This window comes from Panulirus ornatus, chromosome 30, assembly GCF_036320965.1.
Source record: "Panulirus ornatus isolate Po-2019 chromosome 30, ASM3632096v1, whole genome shotgun sequence".
Lineage (NCBI taxonomy): Eukaryota > Metazoa > Arthropoda > Malacostraca > Decapoda > Palinuridae > Panulirus > Panulirus ornatus.
In genome coordinates this window covers 2,578,414-2,605,264 of record NC_092253.1, presented here as the reverse complement: position 1 = coordinate 2,605,264, position 26,851 = coordinate 2,578,414, and the positions used below count along the sequence as shown (strand labels likewise).

Genomic DNA, 26,851 nt, shown 5'->3' with positions numbered 1-26,851 from the left:
TTGAATCATAACTGATAAGTGAAGGATGTTGACAAGATGTAAGTAATATGTGATGTTATTGTCCAGTTCGGCCTTGACAACCAGAACACCACCATTTAGTACAGATCATTTTTCCGATGTGGCCAAGATGCTCATTCCCATTTAAGTGTATCTCAGTTCCCTGTGTACTGATGTTGGTTTGGCCGCTGGTTTTCTGATCCTCATTCAAAAGTAAGGTCCTAATAAGTTTACCTCCATGTTTACCTTTTGGCTTCCAACTTGAGAATCGCTTTTTTCACAGTAATCCTCCTTAAACGTCTCATTATGTCGATCACGTTTTGTATGATGAAAAATGTATGAGGTATTGTACAAATTTCAAGTTAGACAGTAAAATAATAACCAAACGCTGAAGGATACTGGAAGAGTAGAGTAAGACCCTGGTAGCTGATGGACTGTATAGGGCTTCTGACTAGGTTTCTTGTCCTCTTCTTAAGGTTATCGTAAGCCTTCCTGATCCTTCTGAGTCTGCTGTCTCAGATGACCTCCGATTACGTGAAGATTATACAAAGACATTAAGCCATGAAACCAGTTCATGTCTGGCCAATAATCCTAATTATGCCTCTTCATGCTTACAGTGAAAAAAATATCAAATGTTTTTTTGGTAATTGCATTAAGATCGTAATAATTTATCTCACGCTGTCACTTAATCCATCTTACAGTTGTTCTTTGGCAATAAAAACATTTCCAGCCGTATTCATATTATGTTGACGATTTAGTATATTCAATAATGTAGTGTTACTGATCTGCAGAAATACTTGGTATATGGTAATTATCTCTCTACAAAATATATCCCAAGCGTCACATGTGTTACCATAGAATATATGTTTATCAAACTGATAACGTGTGCAAGTTATGAAAAATTCTTGGTCGTAAAATGCCTTTGTATGATTAACATTTGAATTTATTCGATTATCACCGGTTCATCTTAATTCAGATAGAAAAATGACCTTTTTAGTTTACTTACGAGAAATATGTTTCCCATTAGATGTCCACCTTAATGTATTAGACAAATGGGACAGGAAAGTATATATATATATATATATATATATATATATATATATATATATATATATATATATATATATATATATATATATGTGTATATATATATATATATATATATATATATATATATATATATATATATATATATATATATATATATATATATATATATATATATATATATTGGTTCCAACAATGTTGTATGGTTGCGAGGCGTGGGCTATGGATAGAGTTGTGCGCAGGAGGGTGGATGTGCTGGAAATGAGATGTTTGAGGACAATGTGTAGTGTGAGGTGGTTTGATCGAGTAAGTAACGTAAGGGTAAGAGAGATGTGTGGAAATAAAAAGAGCGTGGTTGAGAGAGCAGAAGAGGGTGTTTTGAAATGGTTTTGGCACATGGAGAGAATGAGTGAGGAAAGATTGACCAAGAGGATATATGTGTCGGAGGTGGAGGGAACGAGAAGTGGGAGACCAAATTGGAGGTGGAAAGATGGAGTGAAAAAGATTTTGTGTGATCGGGGCCTGAACATGCAGGAGGGTGTAAGGAGGGCAAGGAATAGAGTGAATTGGATCGATGTGGTATACCGGGGTTGACGTGCTGTCAGTGGATTGAATCAGGGCATGTGAAGCTTCTGGGGTAAACCATGGAAAGCTGTGTAGGTATGTATATTTGCGTGTGTGGACGTGTATGTATATACATGTGTATGGGGGTGGGTTGGGCCATTTCTTCTGTTTCCTTGCGCTACCTCGCAAACGCGGGAGACAGCGACAAAGAAAAAAAAAAAAAAAGAATATATACTTGCTCGTCAAGCTTGGTTGACGTTGCCTGTGAGTAAGGAATTTCAGCATTTCAGCGAACAAGATTATGTAGTTATGTATTGCGTGGACAGTATTCTCTGAGGGCTCTTCGGCGCTCCGCCACGTTCATTACCTCAGAGATATTTGACAAAATTTTAGCAATAATTGTCATCAACCTTGAGAGTTACCCTTATATCACTACAATATAATCCATGTTGCACCAGCTATACATCTGTATTTTGAGTTATTTTATGAAGAATGAAATACAAATGAAGATGGTCCTCACGTCAGCAGTACATGAATGGTAAGGTTATTTACAGTAGAGTGGTGGGCGGGGCGAGGATTGCAGCTAACTCAATAGAAGGGCGTCGTCTGACTCAGCTACTGACAAGAGGTTTCCTTACGGAGTCCATTGTAATGGCATACAAAGTATTTTGCTGCCTCCACCCAAAACTATTTTCAGCCCCGAAATATTGCCATACTATTCATCGCGATGTCAACGTAATATTCATATAAGAAGAGGAATACAAGCCTCGTTACAGCTATGATGTCCAATGTCAAGGTTGCCTTGTCGTTCCTTCGCCTGTGAAGCCATGCGAGTGATCTCTACAGTGTCAGAAAGTTAGGTATAAATACACAGGGTCGCACACGGTCGTTCCAGTACCTCTCCGGAGTCAGGCTTGACCACACTCTTCCTCGAAGCCAGGCTGTCTTGAGCTGGCTGTCGCCTGCTGAAGGAGATACAGTTCCTGTCAATTATTTCGACCGCTAAAGTTTTCTTTAGTGGGGAGAAACACAGCCGAGTTGGTGATCACCAAAGGCTAGGGCTATCATGTTAAGCCTATTGTCTAGGATTGTGACAGGAGGCGACTGTGAGGAATGTCAGGCACCGGAGGAGGACGCGGTGCCCAGTGTCACCTCGTCCGTAGTAGATGACACCGATGAGGAGAAGTCCGGCCCGACGATGCCAGTCATCAACATAAACCAAGCAGAGTTAGCTGAGGACGCTCTCCATGTTCACAAAGAGACGAAGCATGTCCCCGCCACACGGTCAGACTCGTCTGAGGACACCGGCGAAGACTCGACGTTTGAAAAGGACGTGGAGGCACCACTCGTCATCCCCAGCAAGGACGTCTGCTGCCGCATCTTGGAGCTGGTCGAGTACTACCTAAGCGACCAGAACCTTGTGAAGGATATGTTCATCCTGAAGCACGTGACCAAGCACAGTGAGGGCTATGTGTCGCTCAAGCTCCTCACTAGTTACAAGAAGGTCAAGAGGATCACGAAAGACTGGCGGGTCGTGGCGCACTCGCTCAGAGATTCCAACACTTTACAGCTGAACGAAGAGGGTACGAAAGTTCGACGCCGAAAAGTGTTACCCCAAGAGATCGAAGAAGACACACGGCCCTTCAGAACGCTGCTTGCAACAAATATCTCTAAGGAAAAGGCGAACATGAATAATTTGGCGGAATTTTTCGCTAAATTTGGGGAGATGATCTCCCTACAGCTGCACAAACCGGGCGGCCGGTGTCTAGATGAGGTGCGGCAGGGTGATCTAGAGCACCCCGGCATCGTCAACACCATCTGCGCAGTGGTCGAGTACGAGAAGGTCCACTACGCTCGACAAGCCTTACGGTTTATACTCAACAACCCCGAGTGTAACATGAAGGTGATCGAGCTGCTCCGCAAGAAGTGTACGACCGCTTCCCTGCTGAGCATCAAGTCACAAGCCGAGGGTGAGAGCGCTTACTACAGCACGTCTGACGTGTCAGAGCCCACATCTCCAGTGTGCCGTACGAGGCCGCTACATAAATTGAAATCTCCATATTGCTCCAAGACTTCATCTCCCAGCCTGTCTCCCATCGTGAGGCGTCGCTACAACAAGCATCAACAGTCCTCTCCAGAGTCGTCCCCTCCTTCGCCTTACTCCACTCGTCGTGGTCCCACTACTCCCTGTTCCTCGCCTGAGGACCGTCCTTACTCCTCCCATGAAAAGTACTACATATACCCGCGCTACGATCTGCCAGGTTCCTCCCCATTGCCACGGCGTCAGCTAACCCCACGAACTCTCATATCGTCGTCAGACTTCAACACGAGGCGTTGCGGCAACTTCGGCCGTAACAACATTAGGAATGGCGAGAACACGCCACCAGCGCCCCTCAGCCCATGGCTGCGACGTCGCATTAACTCTGGCTCGACGGCGTCGTCCCCTTCTGCTTCTCCTAATCTCCGACGACGACAGGAGGCTTCCCTTGTCGTACCAGATAATGTCACTCGTCTCCCCAAGGGACCAGACGGCTCCCGGGGCTTCTCTCGTCGACCTATAATAGTGAACGCACAGGCTTGAGCTGCCACACACACACACACACACACACACACACACACACAACACACACCACCTAAACAAGGGGATGGAAAAGTGAGGTGAATGCCAGCAGATGGAGGAATTGTAGGACTGTCAGTATGTGGAAGCACTGTAAGGTATTAATCTGGAGGAAAGGGAAGCCTGTGATACCTGTCATGTATTGGTCAACGCACAGGTGCTTATTGTAAAAATCATTATGTGCATGTATCCTTAGCTGATTCATTATGTGCATGTCACATTTGTACAAAAATCATTATGTACATGTATCATCAATTAATTCATGTGCATGTATCAATTATATAAAAATTGGTATGTACATGTATCATTAATTACAGATTCATTATGTATATGTCACATTAATACACAAGTCATTATGTACATGTATCAGTAATGAACCATAATTTTGTTCATGTATCGTTATTGATTTTCAACGGTACTTATATCCTTTGCATCTTAGAATAAATGTAAGGAATGATTTCTTGAAACTTTTTTTCACCTTATTAGTTATCAGTTTTACTTCACGGGAGTACCTTTAGAACGACCCAAATACCACATGTTATTAGATATGATCCTTAATTCCCTTCCTTTTGCACTGCACTCAGCCTCACTTATTCTCCTCTCATTTTGGCACGTCACCTCAAAGGCTGTAATGTTCGTTTATGATTAGTTAATGAATTTCTTTTATGATTAGTTAATACATTGTAAGAGTAATTCACCAATATCAATGTGTACTTTGTATATGATTGGTTTTAGATTACAAGATAAAGTCGCAAGTCTGCATTAAGCACTTTGTGTCCCATGGTCACAAATCATTGTACTAACAAAGAACTGTTTTGACAAAAAACACTACATTCATGAATTGTGGAATAAATTGCACCTAAAAAGTATATAAGATAGAATGGAAAGTAACTCCAAAATCTTCCAAAACTTCCTTCTTTCCGCCCATTTTAAACCTGAAATGCATCATGGTAATTATCAAAATATATGCAGCGTGGAAAAGCAACAGCATAGTGCATTACCCAGAAAGCTGATATTTTATGTTACTTTATATCGATTCTTGAACAAGAGTAGTTGTACATAAAATTACGTTTTCTCTAATGTAAATGTGATTTATGAATGAGTTGACAATTTTATTTATATTTTCCAACTTTTTATTTCTATATCTGTGTTCAAGAACAGTTAAACTTATTAATAGTCTTTTGAATATAGTATACAGTGAAAAGATACAAGAATTAAAGATGATATGTTTTATATGTATTAGAAAAAAGCTATTATTTTGTAAGATTTTGAGGTACTTAGAAACACTATTGTGGTTTTCGCGCGCTTTCATGTAAACAACAAAATTTGGCGGGAGTACGGTGAAGTGTGGCGGTGATTCATGTGTTGGACCTAACTTTGAGGGTTTTCTTCTCTTAAGGTAAGCAATAGGTTAATGATTCCTTTATGTTATCGTGTATTATTCCCACTTGTGAATATCTGCTTTTTTCAGTCTTGTGTATTAAAATACTGCCAAATGAAGGTTTTTAAGGCTGTACGGTGCATTGTCAGTGGGTGGTTCTTAAGGTGGTGCCAATTGTGGTGTTTAACTTGGCTTAAAAATTTCTTTCTTCAGAAGAAAGAGCCTTAGTGTTAGTCAGGACCTCATCCTTTGGAGTGAGAAGTTCTTTGATGAGATTGAACTCCAATGGTAGCCTCACCAAAGGTGACTTTTCACTTGCGGTGTAACCTTGAACAGGTGGAACCCAGTGTTGGCCCAGAGGCATTGTATGGTACTATTTTTTTTCATATTTGCTCTTCCCTGTTTCAGTGGGGTAGTGCTAGGAACTAATAAAACAATGGCCTAGTTACTCACATTCTCTCTACCTTTCAAATACATTGCACCAAAACCAGAAGCCACTAATGTACCATTTGTTTTTGTGAATGATCTACCATTACCCAGCCCTGCTGCTGGACATATGTATTAGTTTGTTTGTTCCATAGTTAAAGTGTAAAGAGAACGATAATCTATTTCAAGGATAAACATTGTATGCAGTGAGTGTTTTCTCTTAGTTCACCTGAAGTAACCAAGTTATCATGATTGCTTTTTGATATGATAAAGTTGTATGTTGGTTCCCCTTAAAGGTGTATTATACTATACTGTTTTTATCACGTTAATATTTGTTTGTATGTTATATGCGCATATTTGTATTATTGGATTACAAATTATAATCATAATTTCATTTAATATGTTAGTTTTCTTTCTACTTACAGGTGATCCTCATTTGATATATAAAACATCATGTCCTCTCCTAGTCGTCGTAGTGCACGTTCCACCCCTAGTAAGCAGAGCGACACGAGTGATCTGGTCCCTTTGCCTCCCTCCTCTCCTGGATCAGAAATTTTACCAACTACTTCTCCAGCTCCAGCACGCCTTAATCCAGGTTAGTGTTCTATGTCGATGCGTAATGGCTAAACGTTTGTCAAACCACAGAGCTTTGAAGCTGCAGGAGGCCCAGAAAAGGGTCCTGTGGTTGTATGATTGAGAGAGACAGTATTAGGAAGAAACACTGGTTTTGCTTGTATACATCCAGTCTCTAGCTGTTGTGTGTAATACACCGAAATCAGTGTTTATCCATAACTCAACCTTAGAAACCACTCTGTGGATTATAGTTTCTTTATATACCCAGTTTCATCCCATTTAAAGCATATTGGGCTCCCCAATAAAATCTTATCAATTCACTTCATTCTTTCCACAGCATGTCTCTCCATCTCCTGAATAGTATTCAGACCCCCAGTGCCCCAACGCCTTCTTTACTCCATCCCTCCATCTCAGTCTTTCTCTTGCCTTTGATTCTTCCACTTCTGATCCCTTTATTCTTTTAGTCAGTCTTTCTTTATTCATCCTTTCCTTGTGCTTGAACTGTTTCAGCACACCCTGATTGGCCCTCTCAGGCAAATTGAGTTTACTTCTGTACCTATCTATAACATTATTGTCATTTCTTCAATGATCACTGTTTCACACCTGATATCCCAAGCATTTAGATCTAGTGAATGAATGTGAGCAAATAAGGCAGGTTTGTGCCTGTTTTTGATGATGCCTCTTTCAGGCAGGATTGCTTTTAGGTGTGAAATGAAAATTTGAAGAGGGAAGTAATCTTTTTTTACAAATATTAAAGTTCCCTTCAGAAAGGAGAATGATTCTTCCTTATTACAGCCATTAGTGATCTGGATTTAAGTTCCCCTCTAAATTATGGGACACCAAGCAGTGTTGGATCGTCACTGCGCACTCCACGCTCTGGAGTCCGAGGAACACCCATTCGGCATCGATCTGATATCCGTTCTGATAGACGTATCAGACAGGTAAGTGTTTTTGAGGAATTCTTTGTTCCTTTTCGTTTAGTTTTGCAGTATTTATGTTTTTGCTTTTTTATCCTGGTATGTTTCAAACTGTCTGGCTCTTTTGCTGTTTGCTCTCCATAATGTGACTATTTTCCTTAACCCTTCTGGCTTATTTTTAAAGCTATATTTTTCTTCTCTGACCCTCAATTTCCAGGTAAACATCTCCACTGATCCAGCCAGTGAATCTAATGTTGAGGGAGTGGCAGCCACATCAGCACCACCTGGAGGTTCAGCTCTAACCGAAGGACCCCAGGGACCCCAGCTAGTGATCTGGGGCACAGATGTTGTTGTTGCAGAATGTAAGGATCGTTTTAAGACATTTGTACTTCGCTTTGTGGATACTGATACCGCAGAAGATGAGCGTGTTGAGGGCATGAACACAGATGAACCACTGTATCTACAGAAGCTTGAGGAGGTGAAACCACACTTTATTTTCATTAGTATTTTTTGTATGTCGGTTTTAGTAGATCTCCTGAAAGTATTTATATTTGCTACACCAGCTATTTTGAAGGACTGAAATTAGGGTTATCTGTATAAAGATGGAATGGTATAAGATGAAAAGAAGTTCATCACAGTCTGTCCTTAGGTTGCTGGTAGTTGTACATTGGCTTGCTTAGGTCTGTTTAGCTTAGTTTATGGCTTGGTCACATGAGTAGTCAGCTCTCAGGAGTTGAATGAAGTGAAATCTTCAGTAGGAACCTTATTTCAAGTAAGTTGACAGTAAGATTTGTTGTAAAGATTAAATGTGTTTTGATTTTTTTCTTTGTCCAATCTTTGTGTGTTCTTGTTTTAAAGTTTGTTTTACCTACCAGTAATCTGGCAATTTTTTAATTCATAATGATTTTGTCATTTGTATGATTGCTTAATGTTACACAAAGGCAAATGAAGCACTTGAACTGATTACCTTACTCATCAAATGGTGTTAATGTGTTGTGAAAATGTATAATTCAAGTTTTCAAGGCTGTATCTAGATAACATCTCAATGAACAAAGTCGTTACTCAAAAATTATAAATGTCTTTCAGATTCACACATTGGAGGAACCATTCTTGAACATCAACTGTGCCCATCTCCTTCAGTATGACTCTGACCTGTACCGCCAACTTGTGTGCTACCCCCAGGAGGTGTGTAGCAAGTTATATTCATCTATTTTAGTGCTTTTTTCATATTTTATGTACAAGAATAATTGCATGTATATATTAATTTTGATGTGAAATGCTATGAAGTCATTCTTCATATTTGTATGTATGATTATCCCAACTCTGTAATAGACTAAGGGAACTATACTTTTATATTACCTACTTATATTTGTACATGCAACTTTGTAAGAGTGTAAGGTAATCACACACACTAACAAGAACTGAAAGTGACGAATTATTTGCCAGAAGCTATGTAATTGATTCACAATTTGCAGATTTATGTTTTCTTTGAATTTGTAGTTATGTGTTTAAGTTACTTAATTATTTTTTGCAGGTAATCCCTACTTTTGATATGGCCATCAATGAAATGTTCTTTGAGCGTTATCCAGATACCATCCTGGAGCACCAGATCCAAGTTCGACCCTTTAATGCTGAGAAAACAAAGAACATGCGTGCATTGAATCCTGAAGGTAAGATGATTGTGATTTATGGATTGGGACAGTATGAGGTTTTAGTTATGGTCATACTGGTTCACTGTTTCCTGCATTGGTTAGGTAGCACCAGGAACCGATGAAGGAAAAGGCCTTGTTTGCTTACATCTGTTCTGTAGTTGTCATATGTAATGCACTGAAACCACTGCCTCGTATCCTCAACCAGGCCCCACGGACCTTTCTGTTGTTTCCTTGGCCTGCTTCATATGCCCTCATTCATTCAGTTGACAGAAAGTCACCATCTGCATACCACATTGCTCCAGTGCACTCTGTTCCATGCATGTCTTTCACCCTCCTGCATGTTCAAGCTCAGACTGTTCAATGTATTTTTTTACTCCATTCTCCCATCTCCAGTTTGGTCTCCATCTTCTTCCACTTCTGACACAGATATCCTTTTTGTGAACCTCTCCTCACTCATTCTATCTACCACAGCTTTCTCTTACCCTTGTATTACTTGCTCAATCAAACCACCTCACACCACATATTATCCTTGGATATTTCATTTCCGACACATTCAACCTCCTCTACATTCTCATCTGTAGCCTGTGCTATATATATATAGCCTTTGCTTCACATCAGTACAACACTGGTGGGACAACTATGGAAATAAATTTGAACTTATGAAGTGGTTAGGGGAAACCCAAGAAAGGTCTGTAGGGCTTAGTTGTGAATAGGGGGCTCTGGTTTTGATGCATTATGCATAATAGCTAGGGAGCAGATGTGAGTGAGGCTGTCTTTAGGACTACCTCACTTACATGGGGAATGGTGAAAAGGTATGGAAAAGAATACCATAGATTTGTTTTGTAAGCTCTTTTCCAGCCAGTAGGGTGGATCATGCAAGACCTTTCCTGTTCCTTTGTGGGTTCTTCCATGGAAACATTGCTTTAACAAACTTGCTTTTAATGACATTAAATGATGGGATTGACTAGACAGGTATTTTGATGATAGATTGTGTATAATAATGTATCTTGAGCAGGATTTCCTAATGATTAATGCTTTTTGCACCAAAGCTCTGTAAGAATGGTAGGCATTTAATCTTCATTCTGCAAGAAACCTTTTTGTCTCCAGAACTGTTGATAATGACTACAAAAATTAATGACTGACAGATGGTTGGGAGTCTGATTATTGACTGTCTTGGTAATTTTTGGGATTCAAGTATTTGGACATCAACATGAACAGGTGGCTGCTTGTTATCACTTAGGCTGGTTTACTGTACAGTGGGATAGTGGAGGTAGAATGCTACCTGCAAATATCCTGTGTGTCTGAGTGACTGAGGGGTTGGAGTGGTGCTTAGCTCAGATTTTTTAAGAAAATTATGGTTGCCTGTTCCTGATGCTGCCTTACTAAGGAGGGAAAATGTGTGCTGGTATAAGATGGTATAACATGGTGAAAATGAGTATATTTAAATCAGTTTCTTGTGTATAATGTAACAGTTCCCTTCTCTTCAATATCTTTATCTTTTCTGTTGATTCCCCTGTTATCAGTGTGTCATCCACATTTGTATGTGTTTATAATTTGTAATCTCCAATTCCTCACAAGCTTATCATGACAGCCTACAGATATCTTGTTTTACTTATATCCAGCTTAAAACTCTGTGTTAGCTGAATTTGAGGTCATCAATATTTTCTTTTCCAAACATTTTGATATCATACTCTGAAGGTGGCTTGATCCACACAGCCCCACCTTCAGTAAATCCAGTATGTTTATCCATCTCATCTCCTTTTGAAATAAAGCATTTTATCTCTGCTACAAATTTTCCTTTTGTATTCAAGTTTTATCTTTTCTCATTTTCTCATTTTTAGTGTAACAGTCATCGGATTCATCCTGTCCCAAGGTACACATCCACCTGTCTGTGCTCTTACATGTACAGTAATGCATGAAAACTATCGGGTGCACTATATTTAAACTCCTAATTTCAGGATTTCACCCCAAGTCGATTGCTAGGAGCCATCTTGTATTGTAATTGTGAATGTTGAGAATTTCCCCGCTTGTGATCTTTTGACAATGGTTATATCAACTCTTAAGAAAAATAGTTTGAGATCCATAGAGGCATTATGCTTTGCTCATAACAATTCTTTGAAAACTCAGTAATGGCTATTTATATTCCAGATATTGATCAGCTCATCACCATATCTGGCATGGTGATTCGCACATCAAATATCATACCGGAGATGCGTGAGGCATTCTTCCGTTGTCATGTATGTTCCTTTACAACCACTGTTGAAATTGACCGGGGTCGTATTGCTGAACCATCTCTTTGTACCCACTGCAACACCAACCATTCTTTCACACTGATCCACAATCGCTCACAGTTTTCTGACAAACAAATGATCAAATTGCAAGAGAGTCCAGGTATGTGAAAATCTGTTTCCCCTACCCTCTTTTTTGTATGCTTTTTGTAACCTTAGATAATATAATTGTGTGATGACATGATATGTAGGAGGCAGTAGAAGCTTTACATGTAAATGGGGTAAATAATTTTTCAATGTTTGGCATAAGCTGATAACCAAGGGGCCCACATTTGTTTAACCAATGTACCAGAAAATACTAGGAACATGAAGGAGAGACCAATTGACTTCATAAAGTAAGGATTAGATCAATTCATCCAACATGCATTGACCCAGTCCTTTTTTATAGGGCATTCCAGAATTAGGATTGCAGCATTTAGCAGCCTGATTGACCTGGGAAGCTTGATCACTGAATGAGCTATGGGGATATAAAGTTAACAGCAGGTCTCTCTCTCTCTCTCTCTCAGAAAAAAAAAGTCTTGTACTTTTGCATGGCTTCTGAAAGTGGTGTTGTACAGTAAGCATTAGAAATTCTGAAATTTTTGAAGAGCACTTTAATGTTTTATCACTTTCAGTGCTGTTACCATTAAGCAAGGCTCCTGTAGATGGGTGGTATTGTCTTCAGTTTAGCTATTCGTTCATTAAAGTTCTACATGCATTGTAAGATCTGTTGGCTGGCTGTATATGGCAACCCAAAGAATGAGTCACTGGAACAGTTTGGAAGCTTCAGTAACCCTCCCAAATAAGCATTGTGGATAGCCAGTTGCCATTTTTCAGGACAAACCCCTCCTGAGAAGTGACTGTAGCACCTGTTGGATATGAAGTTGCAGCTCCTGTTGGAAAATTTCTTTGCTCATGAAGTGGGTTGACACCAATGCAGTTTTAGTGGGAAGATACATTACAATGCATCCTATTGATTCCTAAGGCTTCCTTGAATCTAGCCATTTAAGGAAAGACTGTCTTTGCAGCCTCCCTCATACCTCTTATTAGTCTCCTTCCAGCAAACATGATTGATGTGTGCAATTATTAATTCTTTTGTGGTATTATAGGCATGTTTATATACTGGCCATTTATTCTTGTTCTCTCTTCCTTTGTACCCTGCAGATGATATGCCACCTGGTCAGACACCTCATACTGTTCTTGTGTACGCCCATAACGACCTTGTTGATGGGGTCCAACCTGGGGATCGTGTAACTGTTACAGGCATTTATAGGGCCACCCCATTGAGGTTGCATCCTCGTATACGTAACCTCAAGAGTGTTTACAAAACACACATAGATGTTGTTCATTTCCGTAAAGTGGACTCAAAAAGACTTCATGGACAGGAAGAAGGGTGAGTTTTGAGACAAAGTTTTGGCATCTTTTACAGTTTTGTAAAATTTTATAATAAGAATACGAGTACTTATATTATAGTTATGATATCGTACAGTTTTGTATGATAATAGATTAAGAAAAGAAATGCCAAGTTGATAACTTATTGATATGCTGTTTTGTTTACCAAAGATATATTAAGTTTCATGCTGTACATTAAGGTATCACATGGAGAATACTGAGTACATGGTATACTACATAAATCCACACTTGCTCCCATTATATTCTCTTACTTTCATCTAATGATTTCCCTGTTTCTATCATCATTACTTCCACTCTCTCCCACGTTTTTCAGAGATAATTTGATTTACTGTCCTTATGTACTATGTACCCTATCCATTTTATAATGAATTTCAACAGAGAAACCCCACGATTTCCCCCTGAGCGTATTCATCTGCTGAAAGAATTATCCTGCAAGGCTGACATTTATGAGCGTCTTGCTCGTGCTATTGCTCCATCCATATATGAAAATGAAGATATCAAGAAGGGCATCTTATTGCAGCTGTTTGGTGGGACTAGGAAAGACTTCACAAATGCTGGAAGGGGAAATTTCAGGTGTGTTTTTTAGTTTCCACATCACAGTTTTTGATTTTCATTTAAACTTTGGGTATAATTAAGACACGAAAGAAAAGTGTAGTTTGTGAAGATTGCTGCTTAAATGAATGACTGTGAACAGTATCGCTTTAATGCATATTAAATTGTAGAGAAAATTATCAAGATTGTATCTATGGTAAGCAATATAGACAATTTGATCTGCATGAATAACGTGTTACATGCTAGAATTTTCATGGTTTCCAGGTCTGAAGTAAACATTCTTCTTTGTGGTGATCCTGGTACATCCAAGTCCCAGCTGTTACAGTATGTTTACAATCTGGTGCCTCGATCACAGTACACCAGTGGCAAGGGTTCGTCTGCTGTTGGTCTGACTGCTTATGTTACTAAAGATCCAGAGACACGCCAGCTAGTTTTGCAAACTGGTGCGCTTGTGCTGGCCGATAATGGCATTTGCTGTATTGATGAATTTGACAAGATGAATGATTCAACAAGGTATGTTTATTTATCTGGTTATCTTGTACAGTAGTGTTTGATAATCTATTTCAGCCCTACAAGAAAGCCAGAAAAAACATTCAATGCAGTACCTGGAGAGGAGAGATGAGAAACATGCATTGAAAAACTACAGAAACATATAAGAATTCCCCTCTTATTTATAAAGCAGGATGGGTAGTGAGTGCTTCATGCCAGTCTTGCTATCTTGGCAAAATCTTCTTGTAGGGACTCTCTTTCTCTTTGTAATTACCTCTGTGTATGGTATAGGGAGAGTTCTACACTCGTGGGGCCCTGTCTCCTGAACTTTGTGTGTGTGTCTAGAAACATTTGAGATGATGTGGTTGAAATTAGTCCTAGGTGAATTCAGATAATTATGTAATTAGGAGTCAGTAAAGTATTATTCATCAAGCACTATGTGCAGTGAGCATTATGCTTTAGCTCAACCTTAATGGCAAAATCTTGTAGGTATTCATTGATGGGCACTTTCTGAGTACATTGAATTTGAGTCCTGTGTCACTTTCCAACCTTTTGTATGCATTTTTATGTACACTGAAAGATATAAAACTTTGATGGTAGCTTTCTTTTAAGGTCAAAAAGAAACATTACTTTTGATGCTTCATTGGTCTGTAAAGTTAGTATCTCTTATTAGTACATAGTCTCCTGCCTTTAAAATTAGCTTGCTTCATAAGCTTGAAAGTGACCCTCAGTTATGGGTTCTCTCTCTCAATATATTATAAAAGATAATGTTATTTCACTGATGGTCAAGATTGGTTTCAGAGTTACCATCAGTTTTTATATCTTTTCCTCTCTCTCTAACTACTCCATGAAGGGTAATGTTATTTTGTTTATGATCAAAATTTATTTTTGATACTATAACGTTTCAAGATAATTGTTTATGTTTGTGTTGAAGTGAAAGTACTCAAGTGGGAATATGAAAAGTGTATTATGGTTAAAGATTACATCCTTTTCTAAATATGACACTAATGTTTTATTTGCAGGTCAGTGCTTCACGAAGTAATGGAACAACAGACTCTTAGTATTGCCAAGGCAGGTATTATATGTCAGTTAAATGCCCGAACATCAGTCTTGGCAGCTGCTAATCCTGTTGAATCTCAGTGGAATAAGAATAAGACTATCATCGAGAATATTGAGCTCCCCCACACACTTCTTTCTCGTTTTGACCTCATCTTCCTCATTCTGGATCCACAAGATGAGTTGTATGATCGTAGACTAGCACGCCACCTGGTTTCACTTTACTATCGCTCAGAGAGTATGAGTGAAGAAGAAATGTTAGACATGAGTATTCTTAGAGATTATCTTGCATATGCTCGTGAGTACGTTCATCCAAAACTTTCTGAAGATGCCTCACAGCGTCTGATCTCTGCTTATGTGGATATGCGTAAGGTGGGCAGTGGCCGTGGACAGGTGACTGCCTACCCTCGTCAGCTTGAGTCGCTGATTCGCTTGGCTGAAGCGCATGCCAAAGTCCGTCTGTCTTACATGGTGGAAGTTGCTGACGTAGAGGAGGCATGGAGGTTTGTACATAGTGTTTACAGGTATTTGGACTTTGATTTGATTTATAATGCTCAATTTTTTACTTAATGGTTAGAAAGTATAGCAAATGCACATAGGCATAAACATAATTGGAATATCATATCCCTCAGACTACACCGTGAGGCTCTCAAGCAGTCTGCCACAGATCCAATGTCAGGCAAGATTGATGTTAGTATTTTAACTACTGGTCTAAGTTCTGCAGCTCGCAAGCGGCGAGTTGAAGTGGCCCAGTCTCTCAAGAAGTTGATACAAGCTAAAGGGAAAGTTGTTACCCTCAACTTCCAGAAAATGTTCCAGGAACTGAAAGACTCTTCAGACTTGGTAAGTTGGGGAGGAAAAGTGAATGGTATGGAAAAATGGGCTACGTTCAATAGTGTATTGAGGATTGTGTGGGAGGAGGTCTTGTTTGTTAGAGCAAATATGGGTATTTATGAAGGTGTAATAGACCTGACACTGTTGTTTGTATCTGAATGCAAATCAAAGAAAGAGGGTAGATGTCTTAGATATGAAATGCATGAGGACAGATTGCATAGGGAGGTATGGTAGCAAGTGCAGTCTGATTGAAAGGGCTGACCAGGGTGTGCTGGAATTAGTTAGATGTTTGGAAAGAATCTATGAAGTAAGACAGACTGAGAGCATCTGTGTATCAAAAGTGGAGGAATCTAGTAAGGGGAAGACCAAGAACATGGAGGATAGGGATCATACGCAGCAGTCATGGAGTAGTGTGTGGGACTTGGTTGTGGATCGTAGAGTTTGGTTTTGGTGTATTATGCACAACAGCAAGGGAGTGGATGTGTACAAATGAAGCTATTATTCACTTGTTCAAGATGCTTCCCTACTATGGCAGTACAGGGAGTTAGATAGACAAGAATGGTCAATTTTTAAGGTTTATTGGTGTTGGTTTATTCATGCAGTTGGGTTATTCAGGCTGATTATATTATATATGATACTAGTCTTTTTATTCCATAGATACAGTTAGTGGAATTGATAAACTTTTCATACCTTTGTTGTCCTCTCAGTCAACACTCAGAAATAGCTACAGTTATGTAATCTAATACTCCATTCTCAGCTGAATGGGGTAACTTGGATACACATAGCCTCTGCAGCATCACTCACACATCCTCAAAGAAATAATCCATGTTAGTATCCATTGTAGGAAATAAGTGTACTTCTTCATTTTCTTTTACAAACTTTTCTCATTATATGCTCTGGCTATTTTTTCCAGATGATCACCCGTGAGATGTTTGAAGATGCCCTTCGGGATCTTCAGGATGATGAATTCCTAACTGTAACTGGAAAATCTACAATTCGTATCATTCATTGAGATTAATGATAAATATCAGAATTGGTCTGTATGCATGGAAAATGCATCGTATGCTTTACAGAAGCATTGTTAAGTCAGTTTCACTTCACACAAAATTTCTGTGTTAAAATTTAGCTCCATACATCATAGGATCACCTAATAATGGATGTGGAGTTATTTGTATCAGTGATAGTAATTCACCCTTTGAAAATATTATTATAGCAGAAAAGGAAGTTATGAACAATCTTTTGCTCCAGTTTTTATATAGATTATATTGTCAAAATAAAATTATAGTTTGAGAAATTGTTTTATTGTTATATGTTTGGTTTAGCATAGAAAAGATTGTAAGAATTAGTGCATTTTCTGACAATCTGGGATACATTTAGAGCACCTGCCCCTACTCACTCATGCTTTACCCATGTCCAGTGTGAAAAACAGCAAAAGTTTGAAAAAAACTAGTTTAATTTTTCATTTTCCACACACAAGTCAGTAGAAGGGTAGGAGCACATCCATCCCAGCAAAGTGGGGATGCTTGCTCTTTGCTGGCCTGCAGGCTTAGTACCTGTTTAAACAAAATCAGTTACTAATGAAGGAACATTCTTGTATGCACTTCATCCATATCTTGTATAAGGGAATGGAATTAATGACCATAGGGGATAGGGGAGAAAGAATACTTCCCATGTATTTCCTGCGTGTCGTAGAAGGCGACTAAAAGGGGAGGGAGCGGGGGGCTGGAAATCCTCCCCTCTTGTTTTTTTTTAATTTTCCAAAAGAAGGAACAGAGAAGGGGGCCAGGTGAGGATATTCCCTTGGAGGCCCAGTCCTCTGTTCTTAACGCTACCTTGCTGATGCGGGAAATGGCGAATAGTTTGAAAGAAAAGAAAGATTGAGAGTAGTGCATTGATTTACTCAAGAAAGTCCCTGGTCACACAAAAAACACCGTTGCACATGGTCAGAAATTTTCCCCGAGCATCATCTGAAATGTCTCTTGAAATTTCACTTACTGCATCTGTGTCTTTCATGGTCCATATCTTGAATTTAATTTTTTTTACCATAGGTCCGGCATAACTATACGTCATGAAAAGCATTTGACTATCATTTTTATTAAATCATTCAGATGATATATTTTAATACCATTTAGATTGTTAGTCAACCAGATAGAATTGCAACCTTCATTCTATGAAATAGTCTTGTCATTATTCTGCAGAAGAGGATCTGTACAAGTAATGTGAACCAGAGCTTGACAGGTAATAAGAAGATTTACTAAGATACAATAAAACAACTACATTAAGGCCAACCAGAATTTGTACCAAGCAAAAGTATATTAATGCAGTTGCTAGTGCTCTACCAAAATGTGCAGAACAAAAAAAAAAAGGATAACGCTCCTTGATTTCGCTCTAGTATTTGGCAAGATAGAGTACAGGACACTTGCAGATAGAATGATGAGACACTATTAAATGTAAGCTAGGAATGTAGATCAAGGGTCTTTTGACAATATGGATAATTCAGTAGTACATGTCTGTGTCTGATGAATATGTTTGACCAATGTTGTATCAAGGAACTGTATTAACTTGTATTCTCTTTATAATGATACATGTCATGAAGGTAAGAGAACATGTAGTACAGTATATTGTAAGAAAGATGATAATTGTAGGAAGACAGAGAAAATGCTTGGAGGTTTGAATATATAAGTGAACAAAGGACAGAACCCAGTGAAGAGATTCGAGCAACTAGTCATGGAAAGACTAGACACACTTTTTACACTTAATGGTGGCCAACAGGAAAAGACATAATGAGAGACAGAGTACTCATAATTGCAAAGCTGGACTTTGGAGACCATATTGAAAAAACTGCATTGACAAGTCGGACAGAAAGTGATAATGAAAACTAGTACATGAGAAAGCTGGTGAAAATGCTCAATACACATGTAAGAGGCAAGTTTGAAGTGATGTGTTATATTGCTACCACTGAAGAAAGATGTAATCAACCAGGAAGAAACTGGGAACACTGCCAGCAAAATTAAGGGATTGAAACATAGTTAAAACATAATATTCTACAAAGAATGGCAGGATGCATAATGATTTATGCATGATAACAAATAAAACGAGTTGACAAATATATTTGAACTAATACCACAACCATGGAATAAAGGGAAAATGATGTCTGCAAGAATTCCTTGGATTATACTGAAAAGATTTTATGCTTCTGTTTCTTCCTTTAATGAAATAGTTTCCCCTAATCTTTTTGTGGCATGGTTCAGCCTAGTGATTGCATATCATCCCAGTATACCACATCGTTTCCATTTCCTTTCCCAGACAGACCTTTCACCCTTCTGAATGATCAGGTCGTGGTCCCTCCAATTGTTTCATTACCTTTCCATCTCAGTTTTCACCTCCCTCTTGCTCTCCACTTTTGCCTCGGAGATTTTGTCAGTCTTTCTTCAATCATCCTTTCCACATACCCAAACCATTTTTTAGTGCACCCTGGTCAACTTGGAATCAAACACGTGACTGCCAAGTCTTTCTCTTGCCACTCATACTCATTCCTTTCACAATCATTTCTCACACAACATACTGTCCTTGGGCATTTCACTTCCAGCACATCTACCCTCCTGTTATTTTGCATTTAGGGACCAAGACTTGCTTCGATACAACTCTGGTTGCAACCACTATATATATATATATATATATATATATATATATATATATATATATATATATATATATATATATATTAGCGCTAAGAACAAAGGGAATATCCTCACTTGGCCCCCGTCTCTGCTTTTGTAAAATCATAAACGAGAGGGGAGGATTACCAGCCTCCGGATCCCTCCCCTTTTAGTCGCCTCCTACGACACGCAGGGAATACGTGGGAAGTATTCTTTCTCCCCTATCCCCAGGAATTGTGTGTATATATATATATATATATATATATATATATATATATATATATATATATATATATATATATATATATATATACGTACAAAGAATTTTTTGTTCCAGCGGATTATTTACATTGTCTTGGCGCCATATGTTAGTTTTCAAGTTCGGTGTCAAGCAGGTTATGAGTATTTCCTCAAAAACCTGAAGTTTATGGAGTCACTAGCGTGATGGAAAAGCTTAAGTCGACTCCAAGTAGAAAGTGAGTAGTGAAGAGTATGCTTACTGTAACAATTATAGTGTAATTATGTTAATTGCAACAATGGGCGGACAGTCTGAGACGATTTTCGGTATTTTGTTATTCTCACCATTACAGGACTAATTACGGAAAGATTTATCTCGCCTTAAGTTATTTAAACACCCTGGATCAGTCTAGGATGTCTAAAAGTTGACTTACCTGTAGTAACCTCCAAAAATTTTGCAAAATGTGGTTGGATTTCATAAGCTACTTGAACTATATTGATTGATCGCCAACAAAAAGCTTAGATAGTCCCCTGTACCCAATTCTGGCCTGGTTGTAAGTGATACTGCCTTATTGTAGTTTCAGGACAACATTCAGATTTACTGATAATGAGTTTGCTATAATAATGGAACGGTACCGTGATTTTCATATTACTATTGCGGAAGTCTAAGTTCGGCTCTGAGGTTTGGAGTATTATGTGGGATGCCAAAATTTTGAATAAGTAGCAGTAAAAGGAGATCGGTACTTCTTGACTAGTAGCCTATGTTTTATGAAATCCCATTAAAACCTTTTGGTAATAACTGGAAAGTGGCGCCGATTCATTGGTGCTGTTCTGGCTATTTTACATTATTTCCTTCACATTCTCGTATGTGAACCCCAGCAACATGGACTGCCGTAGCGTTCACTATGCTACGCTCGCTACGGTTATGAACGGAATGGAAAAACATCCTCTATGGATGGACAGTGTCCGACTTATTTTTATAAATGAAAGAGTAGTAAATATGTTTCATATTCTTTTAAAAAGGAGAATTATATGGAGTGAAATTGTGGTTCTGTTATGTACGGATATGAATTAGCTTACGGTGATTGGAATCTTCATTCTTGTATAAATCGGTCGTCTGCTTATTTTTTCATCCCCTGACACTGTACAGTATTAACAACGAATGAGATATTGTTGCTAGTACGTGGGGTGGCACTTGGTGATGATGTACAGTGCTAGCTATTGTCAAGCTGCCAGTCTTGCAAAGCCTACTTGCCTTCCAGATAGTACATGAAAGGACATAATCTATATGTTTCATATCACCTTAAGTAAAATCATTGCCGTGAAAATGGATGTAATTAGCGTATTAGGTCGTCATAGTTTTAGTGTTACAAGACTGTTGCCATATGACGCACTCACTAAGTTAGATCGAGTAAAATCTTTCTCCTTCCCGTGTTTTAATCATTATACATAGCTTTATTTTTTTTTTGTCGCTGTCTCCCGCATTTGCGAGGTAGCGCAAGGAAACAGACGAAAGAAATGGCCCAACCCACCCCCATACACATGTATATACATACGTCCACACACGCAAATATACATACCTACACAGCTTTCCATGGTTTACCCCAGACGCTTCACATGCCCCGATTCAATCCACTGACAGCACGTCAACCCCGGTATACCACATCGCTCCAATTCACTCTATTCCTTGCCCTCCTTTCACCCTCCTGCATGTTCAGGCCCCGATCACACAAAATCTTTTTCACTCCATCTTTCCACCTCCAATTTGGTCTCCCTCTTCTCCTCGTTCCCTCCACCTCCGACACATATATCCTCTTGGTCAACCTTTCCTCACTCATTCTCTCCATGTGCCCAAACCATTTCAAAACACCCTCTTCTGCTCTCTCAACCACGCTCTTTTAATTTCCACACATCTCTCTTACCCTTACGTTACTTACTCGATCAAACCACCTCACACCACACATTGTCCTCAAACATCTCATTTCCAGCACATCCATCCTCCTGCGCACAACTCTATCCATAGCCCACGCCTCGCAACCATACAACATTGTTGGAACCACTATTCCTTCAAACATACCCATTTTTGCTTTATATATTGATAAAAATGCGAGAGAAACGCTCGCAATATTTGGCGAGGAATTTATGTGGTATGCATCAAATACAGTGGAACTACCCATTTGCAATTCAAAATATGGGAATCTCAGTGAAAAGGCTTTTTTTTTTTTTTTTCAGAGATTCCGGACACGTGTAGGAAAACAGAAAACATATAGGATTACAAGGAAATAGAGTTAACTAGTGTTAGTTGGACAGTGCATGGTTCAAAATTATGTCTGCATAGTGACAAGTTAAAGGCTATTAGGAAGTTTTGGTCGGGACTGACGGAAGAAAAACTGATTAGATTAATTGGCTCGGAACTGATTATTGTGACAGCAGCAGTAACTCGAGATCTTTTTCTTCAGGCAGAACTTTAGGCTTCCTCGTAAGGAATACGCATCTCTCCGACGTCTGCAGCCAGAGATACAGCTTAAACACTCCAGGGCCAAGTCAGTGCATTATTTCTCTTCTGGATTTTAAGTTTGTTCAGTATGCAGTGTCATTTTAGTTGTATGTATAATCTGAAACTTCGTATTGACTAAGTTCTAATTTGGATCTTATTTATACATACCTTTTCTTGTCGAGAAAAATTGTAAAAAGTTTCATCAAATCGTCTTTAGTTTATGTTCTATTTTGTAAGTCAACATTGTGTCCGGTTTTACCTCAGTGAGGTCATCCGGGAGATGCCAGGTCAAGCAGGTGAGCCACACAGACCCTTGTGCCAACCTCGCTTCTCACTAATTAAAGGTTTTATGGCCCCATTTCATGTTTCCTCTGGTTCTGTAGACATAACCTCTACTGTATGTGTTTTCTTACTTTGTAACTATTCCTCCGAAGATGTGGTAATACATGAAAGCGCTCCGGGTTCTCGTGATTCCTTTTCCTAGTGGTGTATATATATATATATATATATATATATATATATATATATATATATATATATATATATATATATATATATAGTAACAAAACACTTTTGTGAATGCCTGACATACCTCAGTTGCGCTACTCGAGAGTGAGTTAAAGACTTGCTCTTGACAAATGCCATGATGGGCAATTAAATCATTGGGAAGGTAGGTAAGTTGAGTGGTGAATTAGTTAAGAGATAAATATATTTTAAACACGTGAATTCATCGTGAGGCAAATCGGTACATAAGTGAAGTAATTTCGATATTTTTAGAGTAATTAATATAAGATTTTAGGTATATTCATAGGTAATTCATTAGATTTCATAGTTATTTAATTGTATGTAATTCCTTTCAGCGTGATCAGACATGCTTACCTGTATCTTCAGTGGCTGAAAGTGGGTGTGGCCATCGTGGGAAGCCAAGTTTCCCCAGGTTAGTACTTACTTTTTGAATCACACTCAACACAGGACTGCTTGTTGGTCATACTTAGTACAAGACTTTCTCGTTGAATTATAACTCATGACTCTTGTTGGGTTATACTTAATGCATGACTCTTAGGTCATATTAACACAGGACAAGGGTCATGTTTAACACGACTTCCTTGTTGCGTCATAAAACATGGCTTGTTAGGGCATTCTTGACATAACTTGGGTCATACTTAACGTAGGCTCCTCTTGGATCATACTTAACATTATTCTCTTGTTGGTCATTCTCATAAAGGAAGTCTTAGCTCATATTTACCATAGGAAGCTTGTTGGATGGTACTTCAGGATTTGTAGAGTATGAAGCGTATTTCGCTCATTCCCACTTTTTTCCCTTGGCTCCTTTGATCCATGTAGGATTTTCCAGGTGTTTAGCCAGAGATTTTCCGTTTGGTTCAGGTCGGACTTTTTTAGGTGATTTACGGCGAGGTTCGTTGCTATTTCAGATCGTTCTACCTAACTGTCGCGTACTTGTGTTTCAGAAGACAAGAATTACATTGAGTTGAAGCAGCTGTTCAAGACACGGTGGTTCAATTGGAGCAGCTGTAATGATCATTATCACTGTCAACAACAGAACAGTTGTCTGTCAAGGGCACAACACTCAAAGGTACTTTGGCCACCATCAGGTGCCATCCCGTTTTCTATGAGTGGTTGTTTACCTTCATACTCCTTTAGGCAGAAGTTGGATAAAGGAAAGGAATTGTAACTGAATAGTTGTGATGAATAAAAGGAGATTCGATGTTATGTGAGGTTGATGTGAATCATCCCTTAGGAATATAAAGTAGTTGTATAGGGAAGGTACATATGTCAGTGTTTACTCGGTACGAATTATTAGACGTGGTATTGCATGAACTATATTCTTGGAATGATAGTGTATAGAATACAGCAAAAGGGAAGGTTTTTATTGGTAAATTGACGCAGAACACAAGTTCAAATTGGCGTCTAGAATTACCGTACTCGTTGTAATGTAGATACCCTAAGACATTTTCTTTGTAATAATAAAGATGCGAACATCTCAGGTTGGCTCTGTGGAGGCGGATGGCACTAGCTCTACCAACTCAGACCCAGACATCTCGGTATCTTTCCGAACATTAAACTCCGAGAACAAGAGAGCATGTGGCAATCATGTCGACAGGATTGATAGGAAATATAATCAGCGGAAGGATATCAAGCAGGAACGAAACTACTACACCCGTGATGCAGCTGATGCCAACAAAGGTCGCTCATGGAGGCCCCCAGGGGTGGATCCTAACGTGGAAAATGATGATGGTTTTACACCAAACGAGAAATTCCAGAGTCCCGGTGTACCTAGAGTGAAACAGAAAACAGAGGAGGTGCGCAGCAGAGATGTTCTGAAGCTAGACTTCATCAGCTCATCTCCATGCTTTAAGAAGCTGCATGATCTCTACTTGGAAAATAGAAGCTGCAGTCTGGATCGGTTGGTCCTACCATCTCGCACGGTGGCTTCAAGTGACAAGTCCAGGGGCTGTCCAAGACACCGTTATGATGGCGTGGATCCCATGTGGGCCCAGTATATCCCAGTATCAAGTTCGCCCCCATCACACTCTGTAGCTTCGACGGTGGACGACTTCGATAGCTCCATTTTCAGTTCGGCGTTGCTCAGGAGTCCGTGCTACCAGAGAGGTCGTCGTGATTTCCTAACTTCGCCTTTCAAAGGGAGCGAAAATCGTTGTGATCAGGACACTTCCCCTCTCAAGTCTGTTCTGGCCATGAATTTCTTTGGTTCGCCCTCAAGCAAGAGCATCTCTCTCAGCCCCGGTACCCCACACAGCCGGGTTTATGGTATTAGTCAGGACGAAAGCTGCAGCTTTGACATAGGGTATCAGTCCGTGGCTCCTCTCTCCCCATGGAACACTGGGAAATTTGTGCCATACAGTCCCTCATTATTCTCTGTTCGAGCATCACTCCTTAGTGGAATAACCTCAGTTGATGAGAAAAATGAGACAGTCTTTTTCTCTCCACAAGGTATTGAGTTGATGTCTAGATATCCGTCACAAAGCCATAGGATCTGGCCTGCCAAGACCAACAGGGCTGGCGAGTCCAAGCACAACTGAAGAGTGTTTCAAGAACAAGAATTCTTGTATTGCCACCACAAAAGTAAGGCTCAGGAGGCAAACGTGTTAAGTTCTTAAGAAAATACTTGTCGATGGCAGTATGCTAAACAGATTTTTTTTTTTTCAGAAAGTAATGGAAGTAAGTAGACCAACTACATTATAAACTGAAGTATTTACTTAGAATTCAGGCATTTACAATAGATAATTTTTTTGAGTTGATAATTCCGCCTATTTCTTATTAGAGAATTATTATTATTAATTTATTTTTATAAGATCATTGACGCAGTTTTATCTGATGGACATTACATTTTCACTCTGTGACCCAGGAATAATTTCTCTCATTCTAATGTGATTTTTTTTTTTTTGTTTTATTGTTAGCCTGACCGCGTATCTATTTTTACTGTTTTCTGCTTATGTGACCTTTGTATGCTAGCATATATTTGCGGTTCAACTTAAACGGTCGCATTAATGATTTTGCAATGTCTTGCATCAAAATGTATACAACTGCTTGTGTATTTTTATCAGTGTTTGCCCTACGGTATCATATGAACATACCACTTTGAATTGCACATTATAGATTATTCATGCAGACTTTGGCACTCCCATTTACCTCTGTAACACGGCCCATTCCGGTATAGAATCCTCTACCACTTCTTTCGTAAATAACTCGTATTAGAGTATGACATTATTAAGCCTTTTTTAGTATTGTATAACAAGACGGAAGTACTCTTTTGAATATGAAATGTGCTATTTATGTTGAGTTTATCAAAAGATGATTTATGATTTTACAGCTTTATGATTTTTAGTTTCTGAGAGAAATAACGATATTAGACTTTTTTTTTTGTATTCATAAGTGCAGGCCATTATGGACAAGTAGTCAGTCCATAGTGTAATGTACTGTTTGTCTCTACTGTTTTTTTTTTTTTTTTTTGTGTGTGATTATTTACTGGTGTGTAGAGTGGCATAAATTTTCTGTACGTTATTTAGTTACCGCTTCTTGTCACGGTTCAAAATAAAGATGTTTACACTAATTGTTTTGGCCCTTTATTTATTGAATGGCTTCGGTGTTGCGTGGTCATTACGGAAGTACTCGTAATCGCTTTAAATTTCACACACACAAAATAGAAAATGTAGCATGGATCGCTACATATGTTAGAAGATCAAATTTCAAAGTCTTCAGTTTAAGGTGAAATATAACATGAATTATAGTACCTCTGGGACTTTTTTGTTTTTCGATATTTTTCTTTTATTGAAATTAACCAGGTGGAAAGCTGCTATGCTAGTAACTAAATCTAGCCCAACTTCCCATAGACATCGAACACCTGCGTATTTGATGATAAGAATAGAAAATAGGGTGTAACCAAGAATTATAACCATTATCATTGCCACAATCATTACTGACTGCTGTTTGTGGCAAGCCACAGACATGACCCTCCTGCGTTAGGATTAAACAACAAAAGATATTTTGCATTAGATACAAGCGCCTATATCAGAATCTGTTAATATCACCGCCAGATCTCTGCTCTTTATTAGGATCTGATAATGTTACTGACATTGCGCAGTATCAGGATCCGTAATACAACTAACATCTCACCGCTGTATAAAATGATT

At 38.9% G+C, this 26,851-nt stretch overlaps 3 protein-coding genes across 3 annotated transcripts; all 3 read left to right on the top strand.

Moving 5' to 3' along the window:
• Positions 1–2,542: 2,542 nt before the first annotated feature.
• On the top strand, positions 2,543–4,331 carry LOC139758315 (la-related protein 6-like). The gene has a single exon (XM_071679543.1). It carries the CDS (start codon positions 2,675–2,677, stop codon positions 4,187–4,189), a length of 1,515 nt encoding a protein of 504 aa, XP_071535644.1. The 5' UTR covers positions 2,543–2,674; the 3' UTR covers positions 4,190–4,331.
• Positions 4,332–5,510: 1,179 nt separating this feature from the next.
• Positions 5,511–17,079, top strand: dpa (disc proliferation abnormal). The gene is made up of 13 exons (XM_071679542.1): positions 5,511–5,624; positions 6,458–6,627; positions 7,401–7,546; positions 7,740–8,000; positions 8,609–8,707; positions 9,057–9,192; positions 11,323–11,565; positions 12,606–12,834; positions 13,233–13,427; positions 13,671–13,919; positions 14,918–15,454; positions 15,584–15,794; positions 16,699–17,079. Exons 2-13 carry the CDS (start codon positions 6,486–6,488, stop codon positions 16,795–16,797), a joined length of 2,547 nt encoding a protein of 848 aa, XP_071535643.1. The 5' UTR covers positions 5,511–5,624; positions 6,458–6,485; the 3' UTR covers positions 16,798–17,079.
• A 2,721-nt stretch (positions 17,080–19,800) lies between these two features.
• On the top strand, positions 19,801–26,258 carry LOC139758553 (uncharacterized). Its single transcript, XM_071680075.1, has 5 exons — positions 19,801–19,920; positions 22,141–22,224; positions 23,039–23,115; positions 23,648–23,772; positions 24,185–26,258. Exons 1-5 carry the CDS (start codon positions 19,889–19,891, stop codon positions 25,238–25,240), a joined length of 1,374 nt encoding a protein of 457 aa, XP_071536176.1. The 5' UTR covers positions 19,801–19,888; the 3' UTR covers positions 25,241–26,258.
• The last annotated feature ends 593 nt before the right edge of the window (positions 26,259–26,851 follow it).

Coding starts and splice junctions, on each gene's coding strand:
- LOC139758315 (XM_071679543.1), top strand. CDS start 2,675: ATGTTAAGCCTATTGTCTAGGATTGTGACAGGAGGCGACTGTGAGGAA.
- dpa (XM_071679542.1), top strand. CDS start 6,486: ATGTCCTCTCCTAGTCGTCGTAGTGCACGTTCCACCCCTAGTAAGCAG. Junction 6,628..7,400: donor TCCAGCACGCCTTAATCCAG/GTTAGTGTTCTA, acceptor TCCTTATTACAG/CCATTAGTGATCTGGATTTA. Junction 8,001..8,608: donor ATCTACAGAAGCTTGAGGAG/GTGAAACCACAC, acceptor AATGTCTTTCAG/ATTCACACATTGGAGGAACC.
- LOC139758553 (XM_071680075.1), top strand. CDS start 19,889: ATGGAAAAGCTTAAGTCGACTCCAAGTAGAAA. Junction 22,225..23,038: donor CTTAAACACTCCAGGGCCAA/GTCAGTGCATTA, acceptor AATTCCTTTCAG/CGTGATCAGACATGCTTACC. Junction 23,773..24,184: donor CAAGGGCACAACACTCAAAG/GTACTTTGGCCA, acceptor CGAACATCTCAG/GTTGGCTCTGTGGAGGCGGA.